This window comes from Asterias rubens, chromosome 1 (assembly GCF_902459465.1).
Source record: "Asterias rubens chromosome 1, eAstRub1.3, whole genome shotgun sequence".
Taxonomy (NCBI): domain Eukaryota; kingdom Metazoa; phylum Echinodermata; class Asteroidea; order Forcipulatida; family Asteriidae; genus Asterias; species Asterias rubens.
In genome coordinates, this window is record NC_047062.1 from 958410 (window position 1) to 981118 (window position 22709).

Consider the following 22709-nt stretch of genomic DNA (forward strand, 5'->3'; position numbering starts at 1 on the left):
CAAAGAGTTAGGACTAGTCCTAGGAGATATACAAATTACATGGATAGTCCTAAGTTAAGACGAGTAGCTGGTCCTAACTCGAGATAAGACTAGTCCTCACTCTTTGTGAAATCCACCCCTGGACACCTTTGGTATAAAGTGTCAAAGACCAGTCTTCTCCCTTGGTGTATTTCAACATTTGCACAACATAACTAACACAACTAAAAAACACAAAAACCGAGTTTGTTTGACTAAACAAATTAAAACTTGGCCAGAAGAGTTCCTCTAGAAACATTTTGCCCCCTTGTTCCCCTAACTATAGTTAGTTAGGGCGGTGGGTGACAGCGTCCTCTTTTGAATTAGCATATAACAGAATGTTCAGAAGCAAAAATGCGGGGATATTTCACATGAAAATAAAGTGATTGCATGCTTTGAATGTATAATGCAACAGTTAAAATTTTTTTAGTACATTTTGTAAGTCTTCTGTGATTCGGACCAATTAGATTGTTCCGTCTATTTTGGACTATTTTCCATGAGAGGGCGCTATATAAGGCAAAGACTGAAACAAGTGATCTAACGTCGTGTTCCATATGCTATGCCGTATGAAATTGAATTATGAGCAAAAGTGAGATTATGTGATTAAATTGAAAGAGGGAAAAGAGGTGTGCCACATCACGCGATACGCGCGACGCGCACAGCATTCCCTTATAAGGAAGTGTGACACTGAGATGTTCAGGCTAGCTCTAGCCTAGACTGGTCCTCTTTCGTTATCCATAAGGGTTCGCATGCTAGGAAGTGTGACACCAGATGTTCAGGCTAGCCCTAGCATAGACTGGTCCTCTTTCGTTATCCATAAGGATTCGCATGCTAGGAAGTGTGACACCAGATGTACAGGCATAGCCCTAGCCTAGACTGGGTTTTTTCGTTTTCCAGAAGGATTTACATCTTTAGAGCGAGAAAGGGACAGTAGTTTAGTTTTCTTGGAATTGAAGGTTACCAGCCAGTTGTTTCCCCACTTCAGTGCATTCTCTAAATTTGTATTGAGTGAGGCACCACCCCACCACGAGAAGTGCTAGAAGAGTTGGAGGAAACACAGTAGAGGGTTGAATCATCAGCATACATGGCTAGCTGAGACAAGATTACATCAGGTAAATCGTTTATGTACACAAGAAATAAAGAAGAACCAAGGACCCAGCCCTGGGGAACACCTGAATTGAAAGAGCGAGTAGGAGAAGATTGACCCTCAAGCACAACCTTCAACTTGCGGTTGCAAAGGAAGGCAGATATTATAGCTAACATTCTTTCTGACACACCATAATTATGAATGGAGCTTGTGGAGCAGGCCATATACCAAACGTTGTCGAAGGCCTTTGAGATGTCTAAAACTACAACACGAGCCTCACCCCTACGGTCTAAGGCCATATTAAAATGGTCGGTAATAACAGACAGAAGATCACCGGTCGAGCGGGAATGGCGAAATCCATACTGGCAGTCATTTTAGAAGGCCGTTGTCCTCAAAAGATCCAAGGAGCTGTTGATTGACAAATCATTCAAAGATCTTACTTATTACGGGAAGGAGACTGATAGGACGGTAATTAGCAGAATCTGAACGCGCACCGGCACCCTCGAAGATAGGGCGACAGATGCCACTTTCCAAGATGACGGGAACACAGAGCAGGCCAAGCACAGATTGAAAAGCTTGGCAAGAGCAGGAGAAAGTTCTGGAGAGTACATTTTCAAAACAATTACAGGGATTCCATCAGCGCCAGTCACCTTGGAGGCATCCAAGGTATGAATAGTCCGAGCAACCTTCTTGGGAGTGATGAGAAGATTAGGAACCTCAGAGGGTGTCAAGATGGAAAGGCAGGGAGTGGATGTCCCTCATCATTTAGAGTACAGTTGGAAACAAAATGGTCAGCAAAGAGGTTTGCCTTATCGAGCGGAGAAGTAAGAACTTCGGGTCCATGAAGAAAAGGAGAAATGGAGGATTTATTGCGGTTCAGAACACTATTCGCAATCCGCCAAAATCCCTCAAACCAAGCCGCTGTGTTGAAATGGAACATGCAAGTGAGTCCGCATATACTGCTTCTTAGCATCGTCCAAAACTCTCTTGCAGCGATTACGAGCTTCATGGAAAAGACGTTTACTGTCCAAAGTTCCTAAAAGATGGTACTTCTTGAGAAAATGGTTGGAATAACGTCGGGACTGACGGCTCCGGAACACATCGCCCTCTATTGAAACTGTTTGCAATACTTAAATTTCAGCCTTAATCTTAATTCACTGCATTGAAAAAATGAACAGTAACTCTGGCGGAAAACGGCCAGGTCTCACTCATCCACCCCCTCCCAGCCTGCTCCTCCCACCTTTTCATGTTTCCCTAACCTGATCATAGTCAATCAAAATGTGCTATCCCAACACGATATGGTACAACCACTATTGCCTTTTCAACTCGAGCCTATAGTGTGAAATCAGTCACCGGTGACCGAGGCATAACATGCAGTATTCTGAAAGAATGTTACTGCGTAGAATATAACCTTAGCCCTTTATGTAAGCTTCATATCTGTTAGATGTTAACCGGCTTATGTAAACCGGTGATCTTAAAAAATATATACCCCAAAAAAATGTAGGCAGCATGATGCAAAATTGCCAAAAATGGGATCAGTTTAAATGAATGTGCACACAACTTTTTACGATTGTTAAACACTAAGGGCTGAAACTACGAAAGGCGTTTATCTTTATATTAGTGTAGTATATAGACGTGGATAAATCTTATACCAAGCGTCTTCCTAAACACCTGAATTAAAGTCTTACGAAATATCTTAAATAGTTGCTTAGTTATCATTGTGTAACTAGCTAGTTACATGAGGATAGGACAGTCTAAACTTATTGACCGAGGTCCCTATTGTTAAATACATTGTAAGGCAGATAGAGGATTGCGCAACAACATGAACATTATGATAGGCATCAGTGTAGAGAAATCTTCAGCAGGTCGTTACTTCGATTCTCTACAGCCATGGCTGATAAAAGGCAACGCAGTGACAATTTCACTGCTGACGAAAGGATGGCTCTCGGTGAGACCATGAGGGACTTCATTTCCATTATTGGTGACAAACGATGTGACTCCAAAGCCAACCAGAAAAAAGGTGACACCTGAAAAGCTATCACTTCAGAAATGTCCATCTCGTTTCCTGACCGTAACAACCGATATGCAAAGGACTACAAATAGTCAGTGTTACAAAAATAGATTTTTGTTCGAAATTGTGGATGGGTGGGTCAACGAAATAACTGCAAATCGAAAATCATTTGTTACCCAAAATAAACAAATTAAATAAAAATCGACATACAAAATAAAAAAATAAAAAATACCCAGCTGGCCAAGATCGTCAATTTAATTCCTGATTAAACTACAAAGTTGTTTGTTTGATTGTTTGTTTGTTTGTTTGTTTGTTTGTTTAAACCATCAGGAAAAGCCATTAACAAGGTGCTCTTCTTCATACTTATCTAAGGGATTCACCTTGACCCTAAAAACTCTTGGTGGACGCTGGTGTTGGCGACCATGACGATTTTCTTGTTTGTCATCCTCCTCTTGTGCAATCAAGAAGATATGGAGCCCATCCATCCTGTCCACCTTTATACCTTTCTGTTTACATATCTGGCTTCTAAGTGGCTCAGAATACTCACTAAACAACCCCCGTACCATGTTTAAGAACTGCTATTGTTTGTTATAAACACATGTTTAACTCTAATGGTCTTTTAAACGCGGCTAACTAAAAGCCAGCTTTGTAGTACCTGTTTGAAGTTAGACACGAGGTTTATACAGTGACTACTAATTTATACGCATTAATGGGTTAAACGGCTTTCGTAGTTACGGCCCTAAATCTGCTATGACCGCACCCCCATACAGTTGGCAGACGTCTGTCGCGGACGACAATGTCAAGTCTAGATCCATCCATCAGTGACATTTTCCTCTCCTCATCTTGTTGTCAATTTGTTGGTGGTCGTGTCTCATCCCATCATACAGCATAGACCTCCAGCTGGAGCGGAGGCTAGCCAACTGAGGACATGACCTGGTGGGGATGTTGAAGTCTACCAAATCTCTCTTCAAGACATCTTTGAAGCGTAGTTTTGGACGTCCGATGGGTCGGTCTCCATTTTCGAGGACTCCATAAAGTATGGGGCGGGGGATTCGATGCGATTCCATACGGGTCACATGACCAGCCCATCGGAGACGGATGAACTTGAGCCTTGATGACAATGGCTGAGACTTAGTAATCTTGAACAGTTCCTCATTTGGTAGTTTGTCCTTCCAGGTGACTCCCAGAATGGAAGTCTGTTTTCTTGTCTTCTGTACGTCGGCCAGGTTTCAGCACCGTAAAGCAGTACACTAAGCACACAGGCATCATAGATGCGGACTTTGGTGCAGATGGAAAGTTGTGGGTTATTCCATACACGCAGAAAGGCGCCCAAATGTAGAAGCAGCCTTTCCAAGCCGAACAGAGATTTCCGGGTCAAGAGTACAGTTGGAGGTAATTGCAGATCCGAGGTGTGCGAACCTGTTAACTCGGTCCAGTGTAGTGTCATTGACGGTGAACTGGTGGTTGTCAAATAGCTCAGAGGACAGGGTCACAGTCTTCTTCAGGCCGATGGTTAATCCAAAGTCTGCACAGGACCTTGATAACCCATCAAGCAGCTCCTTAAGTTGTCCGGTACTGTTTGCACATAGTGCTGCATCATCAGCATAAAGTAGTTCTCTAGTGACGATATGTTGCACTCTGGTTTTTGCTTTGAAGCGAGATACACTGAAGAACTACCATCATCCCTTGTAAGAAGTGATACTCCAGTAGAGGCAGGTAGATTGTTGAAGGCCCTCTGAAACATGAAGGAGAAGTATACACCAAACAGCGTCGGAGCCAATACGCACCCCTGTTTGACTCCTCTGTTGATCGAAAATGTGTCAGATAGGTCGCCATCATACTGGACACAACCCTGCATTCCCTCATGAAAAGATCTTATCAAAGACAGTAGAGTTGGTGGGCAACCTGCCTTCTACAGGACAACAAATAGAGATTGGCGATCGACAAGATCAAATGCCTTTGTTAGATCCACAAAAGCCAAGTGCAGTGGCTGTTGCTGTTCACGAGCTTTTTCCTGCAGTTGCCTCACAGAGAATATCATGTCTGTTGTTGATCGACCAGCTCTGAAGCCACATTGAGCTTCTGGGTAGATCTCCTCCACAAGAACTTGTAAACGGGCAAGAATCAGCCGAGCTAGCAGTTTCCCAGTGACACTCAGGAGAGAGATAAATCTGTAATTATTACAGTCTCCTTGATCTCCTTTTCGCTTGTACAATGTTGTTATTTTTGCATTCTTGAACTCCTGAGGTACACTTTTGGCAGACCAGCAAAGGGAAACAAGGTGGTGTTAGACCGCATCCCCCATACAACATCACCTACAATAAGAATTTATACCGGCTACATAGAGGGCAGCAGACTCGTTTCAACATCACCTGTTTTAGAACGAGCATCTGCACACACGGACGCAGCAGGAGTAGACTGAATACTCATCTGGTGTATAGCTCACAAGCTATACACCAGTTTGTGAGCTATACAAGCTGGTGACTTGGTCATCAATCAAGTCCGCATAGTACAAAATTTACACGGTTTCGCCATATTAAGGGGGGGGGGGGGCTCCCTTTTGTCATCAAGCGCTGGGGGGGGGGCACCCTCTTGTCAAAGAGCGCTCGGGGCGGGGGGGGGGGGGGGTTCCCTCCTGTTAATCTAATTTTTTGTTTAGGTTGTGTCATTCATGAAGCTTCTCTCCGTGTCGAATGAAATAATTATGTATATATTGAAAATAAAACTTCTTCAGAAGCGTTGCCAAACAAAAGCCTATTTAGACCCCTCTGGACCAGAATCCTTAGCACGACCAGAATCCTTAGCACGACCAGAATCCTTAGCACGAGTTCAACATTTTTATTTTGTTTATTAGTTTTACTCACTAGTTTCAAACAAAAAGAAATATTTAACAAAGTGTAAGTTTGCTGTTATGATTTTGGTATATGAACACATTTGGATGTCTTGCAGACCTATTTAATAATTTGTTCGATTCGTAGACAGAGATAAATTTTAAATGAATTTTATAAAATGCACCACTTTAGGCCTAGCTATCAAACAGTTCGTGTTGTAAAACATGTAGGTGTTAACTTTACTTTCCGATCCAAAACAGAAACACTCAACTTTGTTTTTGAAAACAAACAGAAGGAAGTATGATGCTACTTGAAATCACATGAAACCAAGGACAATGACGACACGAAACTCGTGTTTATAGAAACCTGCTTTGTTGATCTTTCAATTCAATCCAAATGTCAGCCAGTATGAACCTGTTAGCGCTACATTCAGAGAGAAAGGGTTGTAAAGGTCTATTATGAAAAATAGATTCAATGCAATATCAGGAGCCCAATTCATTTTGTTATTCGTTTTCATACTGGAGTAAAGTTCTCATGCTATCTTGACCTCTAGACAGGTGGTGTCACACAGTACACAAGACTAGCAGGTATTGTCACCGCATTATTATTACTCAAAATGGAACCGACAAGTTTGTTGCATGTTTTGATCTCCGTGTCTCTAATCACCCAGGGTGTGGCGTTCTTTCCTAGTCAGACCCGAGTGCTCCCAGACACGGACTATACTTTGACTGCTCTTACTGAAGCTGGTATCCTCCATGTAGTAGCGAGATACTTTGAAGACAGCAATCCGGATCGGTATAGTCCAGGAGACTTGACGAATCTGGACCCACTGACTCCTTCAAGTCTGTTCATGAAACATTATGGCGGTAAAGTCTAAGTTATTGGATTTTGGGGGCTATCTTGATTACTTTTGTGCAGTATTTCTATCTTGTGTTCTATTTTGGTTTATCTTATCTCATTGTTTTTCTCCTATTTTGTTTACGTATTTTAGGCATGTTCTTACTGTATTTTTATCCGAATAAATTCAATCAATCAAACAATCTTTGTTTTCATTGGCTCGGGGACAAGATAATAAAAGTTTAATTATTATTACTATTTATTATTATGTAATCTTTTATGGACAATCCAGGGAATGTAATCGCAACTTGCCAAGCTATTTATCAGATATAATAAACAGATAATCAGATAATACATTAAAGGGTAACATTAACAACTCTGGTGTTACTGCACGCCACCGTGACATAGATTCATATACATAGGATTTCGCAACTTTCGCTGCTGTGGAAAAGTAGTAACAAATCCATGTACACCAATCACTTAATGGTGTCCCCTCAGGGCCTACTGCGCAGTCAGGTCTTGTATTTGTTTCGTTTTGACGGATTTAGAAATGAATAGCTCCTAGAAACATTCGCAACTGTGACAATTGTGGCAGCTCTATGGTGGAAGAAAGTTGTGAATTTTTGTTGTAAACAAGTTGTAAAGAAGTCTCTGAATCGGGAGCTTGACAAATCTTCTAAAAATAAGGATAACTAGTTGAAATAACAAGAAGGTTAAAGTCTATTCGAGTTATTTTGAGCGTCTGTTTTTCTGTTGAACAGGTAGTTTGGAATCGCTACTTTATAGAGACAGGGGCTCAACCAAAAAGGTCAAACAAAAGGTCAGAGGATGAGAATTCTGCAGCTAGGGCTGGAGAACTGTTAATCAATGGGACTAATAAAGACAGAACAAAATATATCTTAACAATGTAACAAACACAATGTGTGTGTTTTGAATTATATTTAGAATGTGCTTCATGGAAACAATTCGTAGGCGCCATCAAGACGATAACAGACAGCAATATTCGCATTTCCCAAAATTTTCCACAAAAGGCAGTATGGCATTTTAACGGAAATCAGATAAATGCAGGTAAGTGTGTTATTAGTTGTTATCTTTTGAAAAACGAAACCAAAAGTCACGTATGTTATTGCTGAACACATTTTGTTCGTTTTGTTTAGTCTAGATCGCTCACTGGTTATGACTGGTTCTTACTAGAGCAAACCTTTCCTGAGAAATATTTCCCTTTGAAATATAAACTTAAAAAACACAACACCTCACCTAGGTTGGTGTAATTTGTGACGGTTTTCACTATTTTCTTCTGACTCAATGGATTACAGCCAAAGTTTACACAGAATAGTAATTTCATCGTTGATGGCACTCAAAAAAATATAAAAACTGTCTGTGACTACTTTGTCAGCTCTGTATAGATTTGGTATAATACCGTAAGCAAAGTCAACCACAATCTATAGCACCATGGGCCTAAAACATTTTCTATTCTTACCTTACCCACAAAAGTACTTAGGGGAAAAGTGGGTCGATATGAATGAATTTCTTTTCAAGTCAGTTTGTGACAAACAAAGCCCTGCGAACCGACTCTTGTATTTATAAACTAACGTCACTTATTTACAGGCCATCAGAAAATGAAGAGCATCCGCAGCCGCATTCTACAACAGCTAACAGTTGGAGATGAGAACGCACCAGACTATGACGTAGCTCGTATCGATTGCGGTCGGTTCCTTCATTTAGCGCATAGTTTCTACTCGAATACCAACTGGATTGAGCTGAACGGGCAGATAGACCCGGATGTCATAAGGCCCTCCTACAACTTGGGTACAAACTCTGAGAACCTTTTGAATTCAATGTTCAATAGTTTGAAACTCACTGGCAGTGGACACTGTTGGTAATTGTCAAAGACCCTTCACAGTTGGTGTATCTCAAATTAAATCAACAAACCTGTGAAAATTCGTGCTCAATCGGTCATTCAACTTGCGAGATAATAATTAAAGAAAAACACACCCTTGTCACACGAAGTTGTGTGCGTTTAGATGGTTGATTTCGAGACCTCAAGTTCTAAATCTGCGGTCTCGAAATCAAATTCGGGGAAAATAACTTCTTTCTCGAAAACTATGGCACTTCAGAGGGAGCCATTTCTCACAATGTTTTGTACCATCAACCTCTCCCCATTACTCGTCACCAATAAAGGTTTTTTGCTAATAACTATTTTGAGTAACAACCAATAGTGTCCACTGCCTTTAATGACACCCTTTGAAATAACCTCGGGTGTGTGGTGTGTGTTTTAACGCTACAGACCAAGTGTGGACCGGAGAACAAAAGAAGTTCACAGCTGCACGTTCCGCGTGAACGTGAACGTCAGAAATTGTTTCGTTAAAATCTCACGTTTTTAGCATACGTACGTGAAGCTACTATTTTTCACGTCAGGTTCGTACGTGCGCGCAGACGTCATACGTGATCATGAATACAGCCCAAAATGGCGACGTCACCTGGAAACAACATCAGTTTTGGACGTTCTCGTTCACGTTGCTCGCGTAACGTGCAGCTAGCTAAACCTCGCTATTATGTCGACTAAACACGCACACGTCCACAACGTAATTACAACTATTACAACTATTTAATTGACAGTAGCAAGGAATAGGATTCAAGGAGAGTCCAGAGAGGGACTGCAATACATGTGCGTGTGCGTGGGTGTGTTTGTATGGGGGGGGGGGGGAGGGGTCTATCCAATTGAAAACGAAAAATTTAACATGGGGGAATAAAATGTGTACAAATATCTGCTAATAGCGCCCTTTTTTAATCAACCCCCTTCAGCCCATGGTGATTTCCAATTATGTGGCACAGATTCTTAGGGCATGCAGGGAACATACTTTTCCATTATAGGAAGCCAGCACATCACACGTCTCTGAATTACATACCACGAGGGTGTGTGCCTAATATAGGTTTATAAAAAAAAGTATTCAATTACGTTATAAAGTATTCCATCTGAAACTGGGTATATTTGATATACACTTTAAGTCATTGCATTCAATATTACAACATGTATATTTTTCTTTTTTTAAGGGATCACTGAAACATTAGAATACCATGAATGTCCGTCAAGCGTGGCTACGTGCCGAGACTGTGAAGGGTTGGCAAACTCGTAAGTAAAAATTCAGTTTTTGCTGCGGACAGATTTTGATTACACTGAGTTTAGACTGAAAATGTCATTTGTAACTTATTGTCTTGTGATAACTGCAATACTATTCTCTGCAGTCTTCCTAACAACCAGATGTTCCTTCTTCACCGCCCGCATCGTTTGACACTGTCTAGAAAATCTTGTTCTATCACCCCATCCTGAAACAACTACCACCGAATCATCTTCAAGCTGATGCTCATTGTCCACAAAGCTCTTAATGGCAAGGCTCCCCACTATATCTCAGAACTCCTTCAAGTTTACACTCCATCAAGGAATCTTCGACCAAGTTCTATGCTTCTTCTCATTGCAACAAAGTCTATATCACTTAATCTTAGATCTTGTCTTGTACCATAAAATTCAAATCTTTTCTCACAACTTGCCTTATTGTCATAGGTTTTCAAGGACTAAGTTTGTTGTGTGAGCACTACAAGTGTCTTTATTTTATTATTACTATATTATGTCACTTGTTGTTTATTACGACATGTTAATCGAGTGTACGTCTTTCTGACCACAGCGTAATGCCACTGAATTGTTCAAGCAACCTTCACGAGACATTGTTATGTTTGGTGGGCGGGTTCAGGTCTGGACAAGACATAACCAAGCCAAGAGGTAGGCTTTTTACAATTTATTGCCATGAATATAGGTTTATGCTGTTGTTTATTTGTTAGTGAATGACCACCAATTTGGTAAAACAGCTCTGTTTTTGGCCTGAAGTAGCGCCCTCTTGTGGATTATTCTGAGCGTTAAAATAATATCCGGCTGGGGCAGACAGTCATTGAAATCAAGTCTATTCGAGACCCCGCATTTATAAATGACGCTGCACACAGAACACTTCTTAAATAAAACCAATTAAGGTCTTATTTCTAAAAGGGTTCTCCACCTTGCAAAATAAGGAAGTCGACTTTGTCGTTGTTTGAGGCAGGTTGTTGGTATTCCTACTACACACAGTAGCACCGGAGAGCAGTTGCTTTCAAAACCTATTGTTTAGAAATGGCACCTTTGAAATCAAGCAGTTCGAGTAAAATTAATTGTTTAAAAGAATTTATCGGGCATGAAGCCTTTATCTTTCTTTCTTTGACTATTTCAGCCCAAATTGTCACAGGTTTGTTAGGTTTGTTAGTTAATGCATGTATTGGGATACACGAGGACTGATCTTTCTTTGACAATACACAAAGTATTCACTGCATTTAACTGCATGGCTTTACCTGTGTCTCAGCACTATTGTTCCATCATTGTTTTCCACAGTTACACAGACGACCCCACCACAATGTTCCCATGGTGGAATCTACGACAGGTCTAGATTTGATACAGCAAAGGGTGGAATCAATAAAGAATCATCAGAGCGAAGATTGTCGCCTCATAATTTCTACCATCAACGAGCTGCGCGGATAGCAATTCGAGCTACAGTGGACTTCTTTAATGATCCTGGTTTGTGTCCATAATCCTATATAAAATAATGATAAAAAAAATAATACAAAATAGTGGCTTCTTATAAAGCGTGCACATCCGTCACTCGGTGACGCTCAAAGTGCTTTCAGATACAGTATTTCCATCATGGCATGTGGGACTACGTTTGAGTTATGAGACCTACTCTTTTAGCACCATTGGTTTTAAGGTGCTGTGGCGCAATACGTTCGCTGCCGATCAGACCAGGACCGAGGCGAGCACCTTCTCTTTACGATAAGTGCACTGGGGTCTTTTGCGTGTGTTACACAACACACGGGACCAACGGCTTTACGTCCTATCCGAAGGACGAAGCATGTTGTTTTAACAAAGTGTCGTGCTTGAAGACACAGGTATCACGACTGGGACTCAAATCCACACTCTGCTGATCAGAAACGCCAGAGTTTGAATTTGATGCTCAAACCGCTCTGCTATGACACGCCACATACCTTTTTGCATTCCTATTCCACAAGAAGAAACCATATATATTTATTCAACAACATTTCTACAGTTTCACTAGTTTATTTGTTTATTAAATTCACTCAATTTTAGTGTTTCTGTTACCAAGGTTATATTGAACATTACAACATGGTTCCCGTTATTGGGCCCATGCATACGTTTTTGTTGTAAGAGGTTTGAGGCAATGCATGTTGAGTTGCTTTTTTTGCTCATGTTTTTTATCCTGCATTTTAATGTTTTTCTTTTCTGTACAGCACTTTGAAACAGTGCTAAAGCGCTTTATAAATGCATTTGAGTTAAACTAAGTTAAGTGTCAATGCTTATACTAATCGTTTGCGTCAACACCATTGTGTATCTAATTGCTGTGGGTAGATTATCTTGTTTTGAGAACTTGAGAGAACTATTAACTATGTTTTGAGAACTATGCTTTGAAAACTATGTTTTGAAAACTATGTTATATTCGTGCTACTTTTTAATTCTGTGCACAAGTTATGAATAGGTTCCATAAGGTCAAACCATCTCACTTCAAAATCGTATATATTTTCTTTATTTATAATGTGTGATTGATTTGGTCGACTTATCTTACTCAGATACCGGTCTGTATAACTTAATCGGGGAGCAGAAATTTCGTAAGCTTCTTAATCTGGATGTTGGGACTTCATTGACGTTTGTTATTGACACGACTGGTAGTATGAGTGACGAAATAGAAGCTGTGAGAGAAGAAACAATTGATATTGTTAATACCAATAGAGGAACATGTTTTGCGGCCTCTAAGTATGTCATCGTCCCGTTCAATGATCCAGGTAAGTTTACCATGTCAAAATGAACCGTTCAATGATCCAGGTAAGTTTACCAGTCAAAATAAACCGTTCAATGATCCAGGTAAGTTTACCAGTCAAAATGAACCGTTCAATGATCCAGGTAAGTTTACCAGTCAAAATGAACCGTTCAATGATCCAGGTAAGTTTACCAGTCAAAATGAACCGTTCAATGATCCAGGTAAGTTTACCAGTCAAAATGAACCGTTCAATGATCCAGGTAAGTTTACCAGTCAAAATCAACTGTAATATTGATCAATGGGAGATATCTGCATGTAGAGTTAGATCTTATTATTCAAATTTTGTAGTTTTGAAAGTTTTTTGTTTCAACATTTTCCAACAGAATGAAACACTCTTCCAAATCAACTGCATTTGGGATCGCTGGGAGCTATTTGCATGTATAGAGAGCTGTGTTAGATTTTATTATTCAAATTTCTAGTTTCGAAAAAGATTTTTGTTTTAAAGGAGCAGGTTGCCTTGGATTGGTCGAGTTGGTCTATAAAAAGCGTTTGAAACCGTTTGTTATCAAATGCATATGGCTAGAAAGATGTTTTAAAAGTAGAACATACTGATCCACACAAGTATCACTCAAAATTGCACGGTTTTCCTTTTACGTCGTGAACAAACACGGTCGGCCATTTATGGGTGTCAAAAATTTGTTAGTCCGTGTTAGTCGACGAGGTAAAAATAAAACCACGCAATTTTCGAGGCATATTTTGTGTAAATCATTGTATTCTACTTTTACAACATCTTTCTACCCATATGCATTTTATAACAAACTGTTACAGAACGCTTTTCGAAGACCAACTCGACCGATCCAAGGCAACCTGTTCCTTTAACAGTTTTCAAAAGAATGAACACTCTTCCAAATCACATCACGGATGCTCACAATTTTCACGTTTGCAATAAACTGCTCAATGTTATCTGTTATCTTTTTCATCAAATGTATTGTAATAACTATCATGTAACTGTTTTAAACGCAATTGAAATTGTTTTATTGATTTTGGTGCTGTATAAATTTCTTCTGATCGGTTGATTGGTTGATTGATTGATTGATTGATTGATTGACTGATTGATTGATTGATTGATTGATTGATTGATTGATTGATTGATTGACTATGGTTTTAATGTGTTATAGCATTTGGTCCGGCATTTGTGACTACCGATCCGGAGGAATGCATCCAGTACATCAGTGGTCTAACTGCAGCTGGCGGCGGTGATTGCCCAGAATTGGCTAACAGCGGACTTGAACTTGGGATTCAAAACAGGTAAATTAGGTAATTGGTTACTGTAAACGTATGAGTTAGGATCAACACCATCGAGGGGTTGCAAATGCATCCTTTGAGCAACATGGGGAAGATTTTCATTCTTAAATACTCAAAACGTGACCTTTGTTCTACGCGCTGTTGGAATGGGTGGCAATGTGGCAGCAGACTTACCAGGTAAATCTAATAGTTATTCCCTGTAATGTGCTGCACGTTCAAAACTACGTAAACAATTATTGACATCTACCTGGCAAGTCTGCTGCCACCTATAGGTGGCAGCAGACTTGCTATAGCGTTACAAAGTCTCACAAATGAATCGTATGTTGCTTGTTGCATACGCAGTTGTGCCAATTAGCACTTAAGTTTGGCTTTACCCTCAGACCATTGTGTGTTTGCATTGGATCTTCAGTACTTTCACGAGCTCTGTTGAAATAATTCACAGGCATATTACTCGGGTGGGATTCAAACCCGCGGCCTTTGCAATTCATACATTGTCATACCAACTAGACTACCGAGGTTGCTCGGTAGCTAGAGGCAGTGTGAATCCTATGTTTTGGCAGCGGGTACCGCAACTGATACAAGAGATGTTAAATTTGCTTCGGGGATAAAGTATATTAATTTTGGTTTAAACCTTACACGGCTGTGACATTTAATTTAATTTATTATTTAGCAATTGTCTTGTTTTTTAAGTGTGGAAGGGAGTATCGTGTACCTCTTCACTGATGCTGATGACAAGGATAAAGACAAACTTCCCAACGTTGAAGCTTTAATAGCGGAGAAAGGTCTCATTAGAGTGGATTTCGTACTGACAGAGGGTTGTACATCAAGACGTCGTAAAAGAGGTAATGTACAATTGAGTTACCATTATCCAACCATGATGTAATAGTTCTCACCGATTCTTCTCAGAACCGACACTATTAAAAAGAGATTTACACATGGTGTGCCGCAAACCTCACGTGTTTATATACTCCAACTATGAAGAGTATGAATCCTACGGACAGTTCGCGTTCAAGAAGATTTTCACTTTCAATTATTTATTTTTCTGATATTTTCAGCAAGCAGTACCCCGTACTTATCTTATTTCACAATCGCTAGACAGTCTGGTGGAAACATCTACTTTACAGACAATGATGGTATACGAGATTTAACACGAGTAATTCAGGGTAATATTCGAGCATCACAGGTAAGTCGGCTACAATACACAAAATCATGTAAAGATGAATGTTGGCGTGTTGCTATTTGACGTTAACTTATTGTCCGATCATTGGCAACACATCGGTGAAAACTTAAAAACTGCAGGTTGGTTTTTCTGTCAAGGTGTTAGAATCTAACATAATTATAGATATAAAAATAGATATATAATGAGTAGTGGAGATGGTCTTAGCTTTCGATTCAAACCGGACCTTCCTCAGATGCATTAACAATTGTACAAACAAATACATGTCCATTTATGTAAAAATATATATATTTTTAATTTTATAACGAGTAGTGTAGATGGCCTTAGCTTTTTAAAAGTATATTATGTAAAGAAAAAAAAATGAAATCAACAAACGTATAATGTTATTGACCTTTGTTGGTGTTTATGTAGGTCACAATACTGAAGCTAAGTCTAAACAGCACCACCCCTGTGGAGATACCAGTTGATACTACAATACCTGAATTTCTAGTCTCTATTTTCGGTCCACTGGACGACGCAGTAGTGAACATTATAAACTCACAGGGTAAGTTATACCAATCCAGTTAATGGGTCCATACGGAAGTTTTTAATGCCATTAAATTTTTACTCAAAACATATTTTTCCTTTGTTTATTGTACTTTAGGAATCGAAGGATCCCCGAGTGACCTAAATGCAGAAATATTCACCAGCTCGGCCCAGCAGATAGTCTTTAGTTTCAACACCTCCTTGCAGCGATCAAAAGGAAACTGGAACCTCAAGCTACAAAATGTGAACCCTGACTCCGAGTACAAAGTCACCGTCTCTGCAAGAAGCCTCCTTGGTTTCACCTTTGACCTTTTGGAAGTTGACCAATCAGGAACTGCGTATCCATTGGAGGGGTTACCAGTCGCTGGTAGGTACCGTTTACCAGTTCCAACTCACGCTAATACGATTTCCTCTTGCGCAGTCAAGAGCAAGAGTACACATGTACTTTGGAGACAATTGGTGTTCTTTAAGCAACTCTGAGAAACATGTATTCTTGGGACTAAGATGACAGTTGCAAAAGGTACATCGTCACTTGTATTTCATTATTGGTTGCTCATTGGATTCGCTTGAGAAAAAAGATCGACATGATTCCAATGACTGTATGAATTTTAGTGGTTTCTGAACAGAAGAACTTGAAGAATTCTGACAAGCGTTTCAGTAAAAGCCACTTGTGTCTCGCTAGCAAAATGCCAACCCGAATGTTAACTTCAGAAACACGTTCCATCAAATAATATCAATTTCTTGTTTCTCGTTGATTTTGTCTCAAGGAGCTCAGCTCTCACTTCAAATCCGGATCTCATCCCAAGACCTGATCAGATCAATCGGTGAAGTTAGATTCCATGATGCCACCGGTCGTGAGACACTCTTTACTGGGGTCGTTGAACCACTTGCAGGAAGGATTCAAGGAATGTATGTAGCTAATGTGACACTTCCAAACAAGGTATTCTTATTTCACAACTCTAGCTCTTGTTCAAGGATCTCTCAGCCTTCGAAGCGATTTTTGAGGCATACAAATAACGTGCCCCACTGAAATATTTATTAAAAGAAATAATTAAAAAACCGCATTCCCGGGAAAACTGGAAAAAAAGCATGAAACATACAAAATCACCGTTGTTCTTTTTCCTCAACATTACAAAGGTACCTGTTTTCATACTAGATTCTTTTTTATTTTAGGCATTTTTCGTTAGTCTTGTTGGCGTAGACAATGAAGACGCTTCATTCCTTCGGACAGACCCAACAGAGGTACAAGTTATTGACTTCAAGTTGGAACAAGTCATTGGAAATAATACAGTAGGTGAGTATTAAACAAACATTTTTTTAAAGGTCTGAGTAGGTATTCTGTGCTCTTACCAAATGATGACTCGTTGAAAAAAGGGTTGTTATTGTTGAGCTTGAAAGGGGTGAATTTCTTTCCTCTGTAGTAGGCCTTTTGAATTGTCATCCTCAAAAATTTACCTGATAGTTTTTTTTAAGGATTCCCTTTCCGAATTAGTTAAGAAAGACAACAAATCCCCATTGAAAAGCACCACAACAGTGTCAATTTTGATGCACAGAAACAAAGTTGCAATGGGGAAGTATACCGTATCTGAATGGCTGCTTTTCGTTTACACTAATTTCTTTGACAAGAACAAAAACTGACGTAAACACAATTCCTGTAGGCTATTAAAAATCCATTCCACTATTTCGTACAGATGAGGTTTATCAAGGAAGCGAAGGTAGGTTGACATTTAGAGTTACAAACAAAGGACCAGCAGACACCATGGACATCAGTGTTTCCATAGGGACCAATAGAGGAGCAGTGGAACTCAATGTACCAATAGAACGAGTATTGAACGCTACTGTTGAACCATTGACCATGGAGTTGGCATCTGGACAGACACAAGAGGGCGTGCTGATGGTTCGTGCTGATGACAATGCAACGATTGGTGTTACTGTGTAGGTAGATCTGTTTATTTTGTTGTTTCTTAAAGACACTGGACACCTTTGGTAATTGTCAAAGACCAGTCTTCTCACTTGGTGTATCTCAACATAATGCATAAAATAGCAGACCTGTGAACATTTGAACTCATTGGTCACCGAAGTTGCGAGATAATAGTGGAAGAAAAAACACCCGTCACACGAAGTTGTGGCTCTCAAGAAAGAAAAAACATGCTTGTTGTACAAGTTAGTGTGCTTTCAGATAGTAATAAAAGGCTTCTGGCCAGAAGTCTTTTATTATTTTAGTGGGAAATTACTTCTTTCTCGAAAACTACTTACTTCAGAGGGAGCCGTTTCTCACAATGTTTTATAACAGCTCTTCATTGCTTGTTACCAAGTAAGTTTTTTATGCTAATAATTATTTTGAGTAATTACCAATAGTGTCCAGTGCCTTTATTTGTTCCTGAGTGTAACAGTTTTTTAGTGTAAATTTTATATAGATTAGTGTACTGAAATTACCTGTTATTGTCTGCATTCTTTATTTGCTTATACTTTATTCCTTATACTTTTATTTAGTTGCTATAATTAATTACTATTATTTTTTGTTATGTTGTATTTTGTGTGGAGATTGAAATCAGAGTAAAATGTCAATGAAAATGAAATTGCATAAAACGAAAATTATTTTGTAAGCTTTTCCTTTTATTACTTTGGTTTCACTCACCAGGAAAGTGACTTTAAGCGTTTCAGGTTCTTTATCACCGGCTGTAAATATTCTCTCTGCTGATGTGACGGTAGTTGAAACTCCCATAATTATTCCCGAAGTAAGTTTTTAAATAATACGTGTTAAAATTGCAATATCAATATTAAATAACGACTTATTTAATAATTTGAAGAAGTTGTGTGCCGAAGTTTTTTATTTTGGAAATGTAATTCCACTAGGTATAAGGCATAAATACGAGTTTGTTTTGGGGAGTGATATTTCCTACAAAGTATACATCAACAGAAATTGAACATTTTACTCACAATCAGGTAAATGACTTGACTCCTCCAACCTGCACCGTGTTGGCCACTGGAGGGGGTTGCACAGCAGACCAGATGACCAACGACTGTCACCTCCATGATTGGTGGGTTCGAATCCAAGCAACGGATGAGACGTCTTTGATAGAGGTACTTCCTGATCCACAAGTTGGCCTCAGTCAGTCCTTGGAATATGAGGAGAGATCTGCCCGTAACGTCACATCAATCTATAGGTATAAGGCGTTCAAAGTATTCATTTAATTTGTTTGTATTTCTCTGCGAATGAATTAAGGTAAAATCCTTTCCCCTGACTTCCAAGAGAATAGCCTGAGAAACATAACGTTTCTTTTGAGTGGCCATGGCAAGGTCGTTTACTTGCTGGATTTGTTTACAACATAGACTGGTCCGCTGTCTCAACGGAATTCCCCATTGACTCGTACACAAACGAGCTTTTGTCTGTCGTGTAAGAAATGTTAGTTTTTGACACACTTGACCCCACCTGTGCAAATATTCCTGGGTTCATCCCCTGGCTCTAGGCCATCTGGAAGACAGGCGTTGCTTTCAGATTGCTTACCCCTGGTACATGACTATAGCTATCTAGATAAGCATTGGCAGCTGTCAAAGTGGCAGGGATAGAGATGTCAGGATGGGAGACTTCTGAACACTAGTCTATCGGTTACGTAGTCCTGAGCATGGGCACATTACCGTGAACAACAGATTTACCTGGTTATGGCCTGCCACCTAGCGTCCCAAAAGTCTCCTATTGATTACAATCACTCCACCTTTTGTTAATTTTAAAACTATTGTCTCGCCATGTAGAGCACGATGTTGTTGTCCCAAACTGAACATCACAGTGAAAGATGGGAATGGAAACACTGCGTCATGCGGTAAAGATTTCTATACTCCAGTGGCGGGAACAATCAAGGAACCAATCTGTAACGGCCCGGTAAGTTGGAAGTCAATTTTGAAGAGCTTCCTGGTCCTCGTAGATGAATAAAACTCGCAGTCACAAGAAAAATAACTTATAATGTTGAAGGTACTGGGTACATTAATTGGTTATTGTCAAAGACGTATTCTCACTTAATGTATTCCAACATAACATATATGCATAAAATAGCAAACCTGTGAAAATTTGGAAGTTGCAAGAGAATAATGACAAAAAACACCTTTGTGCACAAAATGTGGGTGCTTTCAGATGCATAATAAAAGGCTTCAGCTGAAGTTGTTTATTATTTGAGTGAGACATTGACTCCTTCTCAAAAACTTCATTACTTCAGAGGGAGCCGTTTCTCACAAGGTGTTATACTATCAACAGCTCTCCATTGCTCGTTACCAAGTCAGTTTTTATGTTAACAATTATTCTGAGTAATTACCATTAGTGTCCAGTGCCTTTAAACATAACTCCACTTCTAAAGAAGGTGCAGAGGTAGCTAATGTTTTGCTTGAAGGATTCAACAACCGATATTCATGGAACTTAGCGATGAACTAAACTTGTTTATCCATGTATTTATCATTCAGATTGAGGACGTTGTGCCTGGTCTTGGTGTTGGTGGTATTGTTGGGATAATAGCTGGCTGTGTGCTGTTGATTTTGATTCTTGTCATCATTGCTGTTGTTGTCAAACTCCACAAGACACGGAGAGATAAGAAGAAGGAAGCGGTCTCTCAACAGAGGAAAGAAGATCCATTGTAATGGATTAGTTCATACTGCTCTTACATACGATACACCGCCCGTGGGTTATGGCAAAATCGTCGAGTGGTCGTAATCCTGTAGTTTTAACATATTTTATGGTGAAATTAACTTTCATTCGAAATATAGGGGAAAACCTTCAACGAGTAGAATATTGCGTTCGAATAATAAGTTTTAATTTCTGTCTTAGTCTTTCGGGAAGATTAGTTAAAAGCCTTGTTTAAGCATCTGAAATCCAATCTGTTCACAGTTCTTTTCTTTATGCATTTTTGGTTGGGATACACCAAGTGAGAACACTGGTCTTTGCCGCGCGAAAATCATCAAAGTTCGACACAGTGTGGATGGAGATTCTATCCCCCGGAGATCTGCCCCCCCTCCACCCTCCCCCTCCCATGTGGCAAATTGAGTACAAACTCTTTCCGATAGCGCCCTCTTTTAAATGCTCTTCTTCTATCCACCGGCTTGAGGCCAGCCCATGGTAATTCCCCATGGGGGGCCGGATCTCCGGCGGATAAAGTTCATTGGTACACCGGCAAAGGTGCGATGTTTAAAGCAGGCCTATTGACATTATTTTCCCTTCAGTTCCAGCTATTAAGGTTAACCATTTTCTTAATTTTTATGGTAGTCATTGTTAAGGGGATTGAAATTAACTTTTACTCAGAATTCGCAAAGACAATCTGTTGACAATCTTATGGTATAATATAGGTATTCTCGGTCAGTTTCGGCAAATGAGCAGCAAATTTAACCACCAAGCTATTCTAATTCGCACGAAAGAATGGTACTGAAAAGGGTCATTCAATTTCGTTGTATGATTATTCAAATGTAATGTTGCGTCATTTGATTTAACAAAACAATCACATAATTTAACAATTATCAAAGCAGCATCCAAATTCGCAGACGCTTCTTGAGACGTGTGTGTCACGAGAAAGAATGACGATACGCTAAATTGAACAGAGTGCTAAAGGAATTTTACTCGATTAAAAACGAAAGTCAATAGCCGAGTTCTGCATTTGAAACGCAGTAACAACTGGAGAGGCAAAACAACTTTAATTCGAAAGCGTGGAAATTAAATTGGATGCTCATATTTGTCGAATTTTACCAAGAGAATCTAAAGTTTATAGTCGGTTATTGAATTAACTATTAGAAAACATCGTTTATTAATTAACTTTTTTACTTTGTTTCTCTTTTCTAAATCCTAGGTCTTGGTCTTTTAGAACTAATTCTTGAATGTATACAATATGCGCAGTTAGTTGGTAAGAACCCTTTTTGTTGTATTTAGCTTTTGTTTAAACTGTAAAATTCTGATGGTAATTAATTTGTGTGTGTTATTTTGTCTAATTATTATGTTTCACCCGTCAGCCCCCCAAACTCCGTACCCGAATTATGGGGTTCTTTAATTTGAGCTGAAATAAACATAATTAATTGTTTGGTTTACTGACAAGTTTTGCTTACATTCTAAGATTATTATAAAAGGTGAAGATGATTTGGTGTTTAACTAAAGGGAATAAAATGTTTGGTAATCACTTTTAAAGTTACTGACAATACAAACTTACTCGGTAAGTATCTTTGTCGTAATTCTTGTATCGAATAACAATAATGAATCCTAATAATCATTATGCATATAGGAACCAGACTATTTTGTTCTTCCAGCCTCGGTTTGGTTACATTGTTATCAATGGGGGGAAATGAAGTTGGCTGCACCATGATAAAGTTCTATTGATACCTATGCTTACATTTTATACTCGAAGGTATGTAAATATTCTTGATGACAAAGGGAAACAAAAAGCTGAACAAGTGACGGTTTTAAATTTGTACGGTATACTCGTCTTCATTTGCGTGTTGTCTTCACTTTTATTTCGTCCTTAAACAAAGCTGTTTAAATAAGAAATTGATCCAATCATTGACATGTCATCATCACGGTTTAAAGAAATTAGATGTAAAATATAGAAAGTGTTGCTAAATCCTTTTCATGGATTACATACCAGTAAAGTATTTTTGTGTAAAAACATTTCAAAAAACGTTTCACAACTAATTGACAAACTGCATGCGCTCCATAATCATCATCCATATTACTCTTCCATTCCACAGTTTCTATAAAGAAGGAATCAAGTGTTCTTTATAGGTAATTGAAATTGACTTTGACCTTTAAAGCCTCATGCCAGGTTTAGAGAACTTGTAGAAGTTCTGGGTATATCGAGGGAAATAGTCTTATTCGCAACCAACCGACTTTGAAATGAGTTTTTAATTCCTGAGTTTAAGTAAATTTGTCATAATAAAATAATCATTACTCGACAAACGAAAAAAAAAGAAAAAGAAATTAGTGAGCATAAATCATCTTGAAATAATATGGACTGACGGCTCCAGAACACACCACCCTCTGTTGAATAATGCTAACATGTCTTGGATTTACTGCATAGACGGTAATACTGGCACAGAATGAAGGACGTAA

General features: G+C 39.2%; 1 protein-coding gene across 1 annotated transcript; it reads left to right on the top strand.

Moving 5' to 3' along the window:
* Positions 1-6495: 6495 nt before the first annotated feature.
* LOC117291578 (von Willebrand factor A domain-containing protein 7-like) lies at positions 6496-22068 on the top strand. The gene is made up of 19 exons (XM_033773390.1): positions 6496-6810; positions 7727-7849; positions 8390-8590; positions 9836-9914; positions 10465-10559; positions 11196-11378; positions 12443-12655; positions 13809-13938; positions 14626-14777; positions 14991-15118; positions 15524-15656; positions 15756-16004; positions 16405-16577; positions 16811-16931; positions 17329-17572; positions 18279-18375; positions 18584-18804; positions 19391-19517; positions 20090-22068. Exons 1-19 carry the CDS (start codon positions 6561-6563, stop codon positions 20261-20263), a joined length of 3093 nt encoding a protein of 1030 aa, XP_033629281.1. The 5' UTR covers positions 6496-6560; the 3' UTR covers positions 20264-22068.
* Positions 22069-22709: the final 641 nt, after the last annotated feature.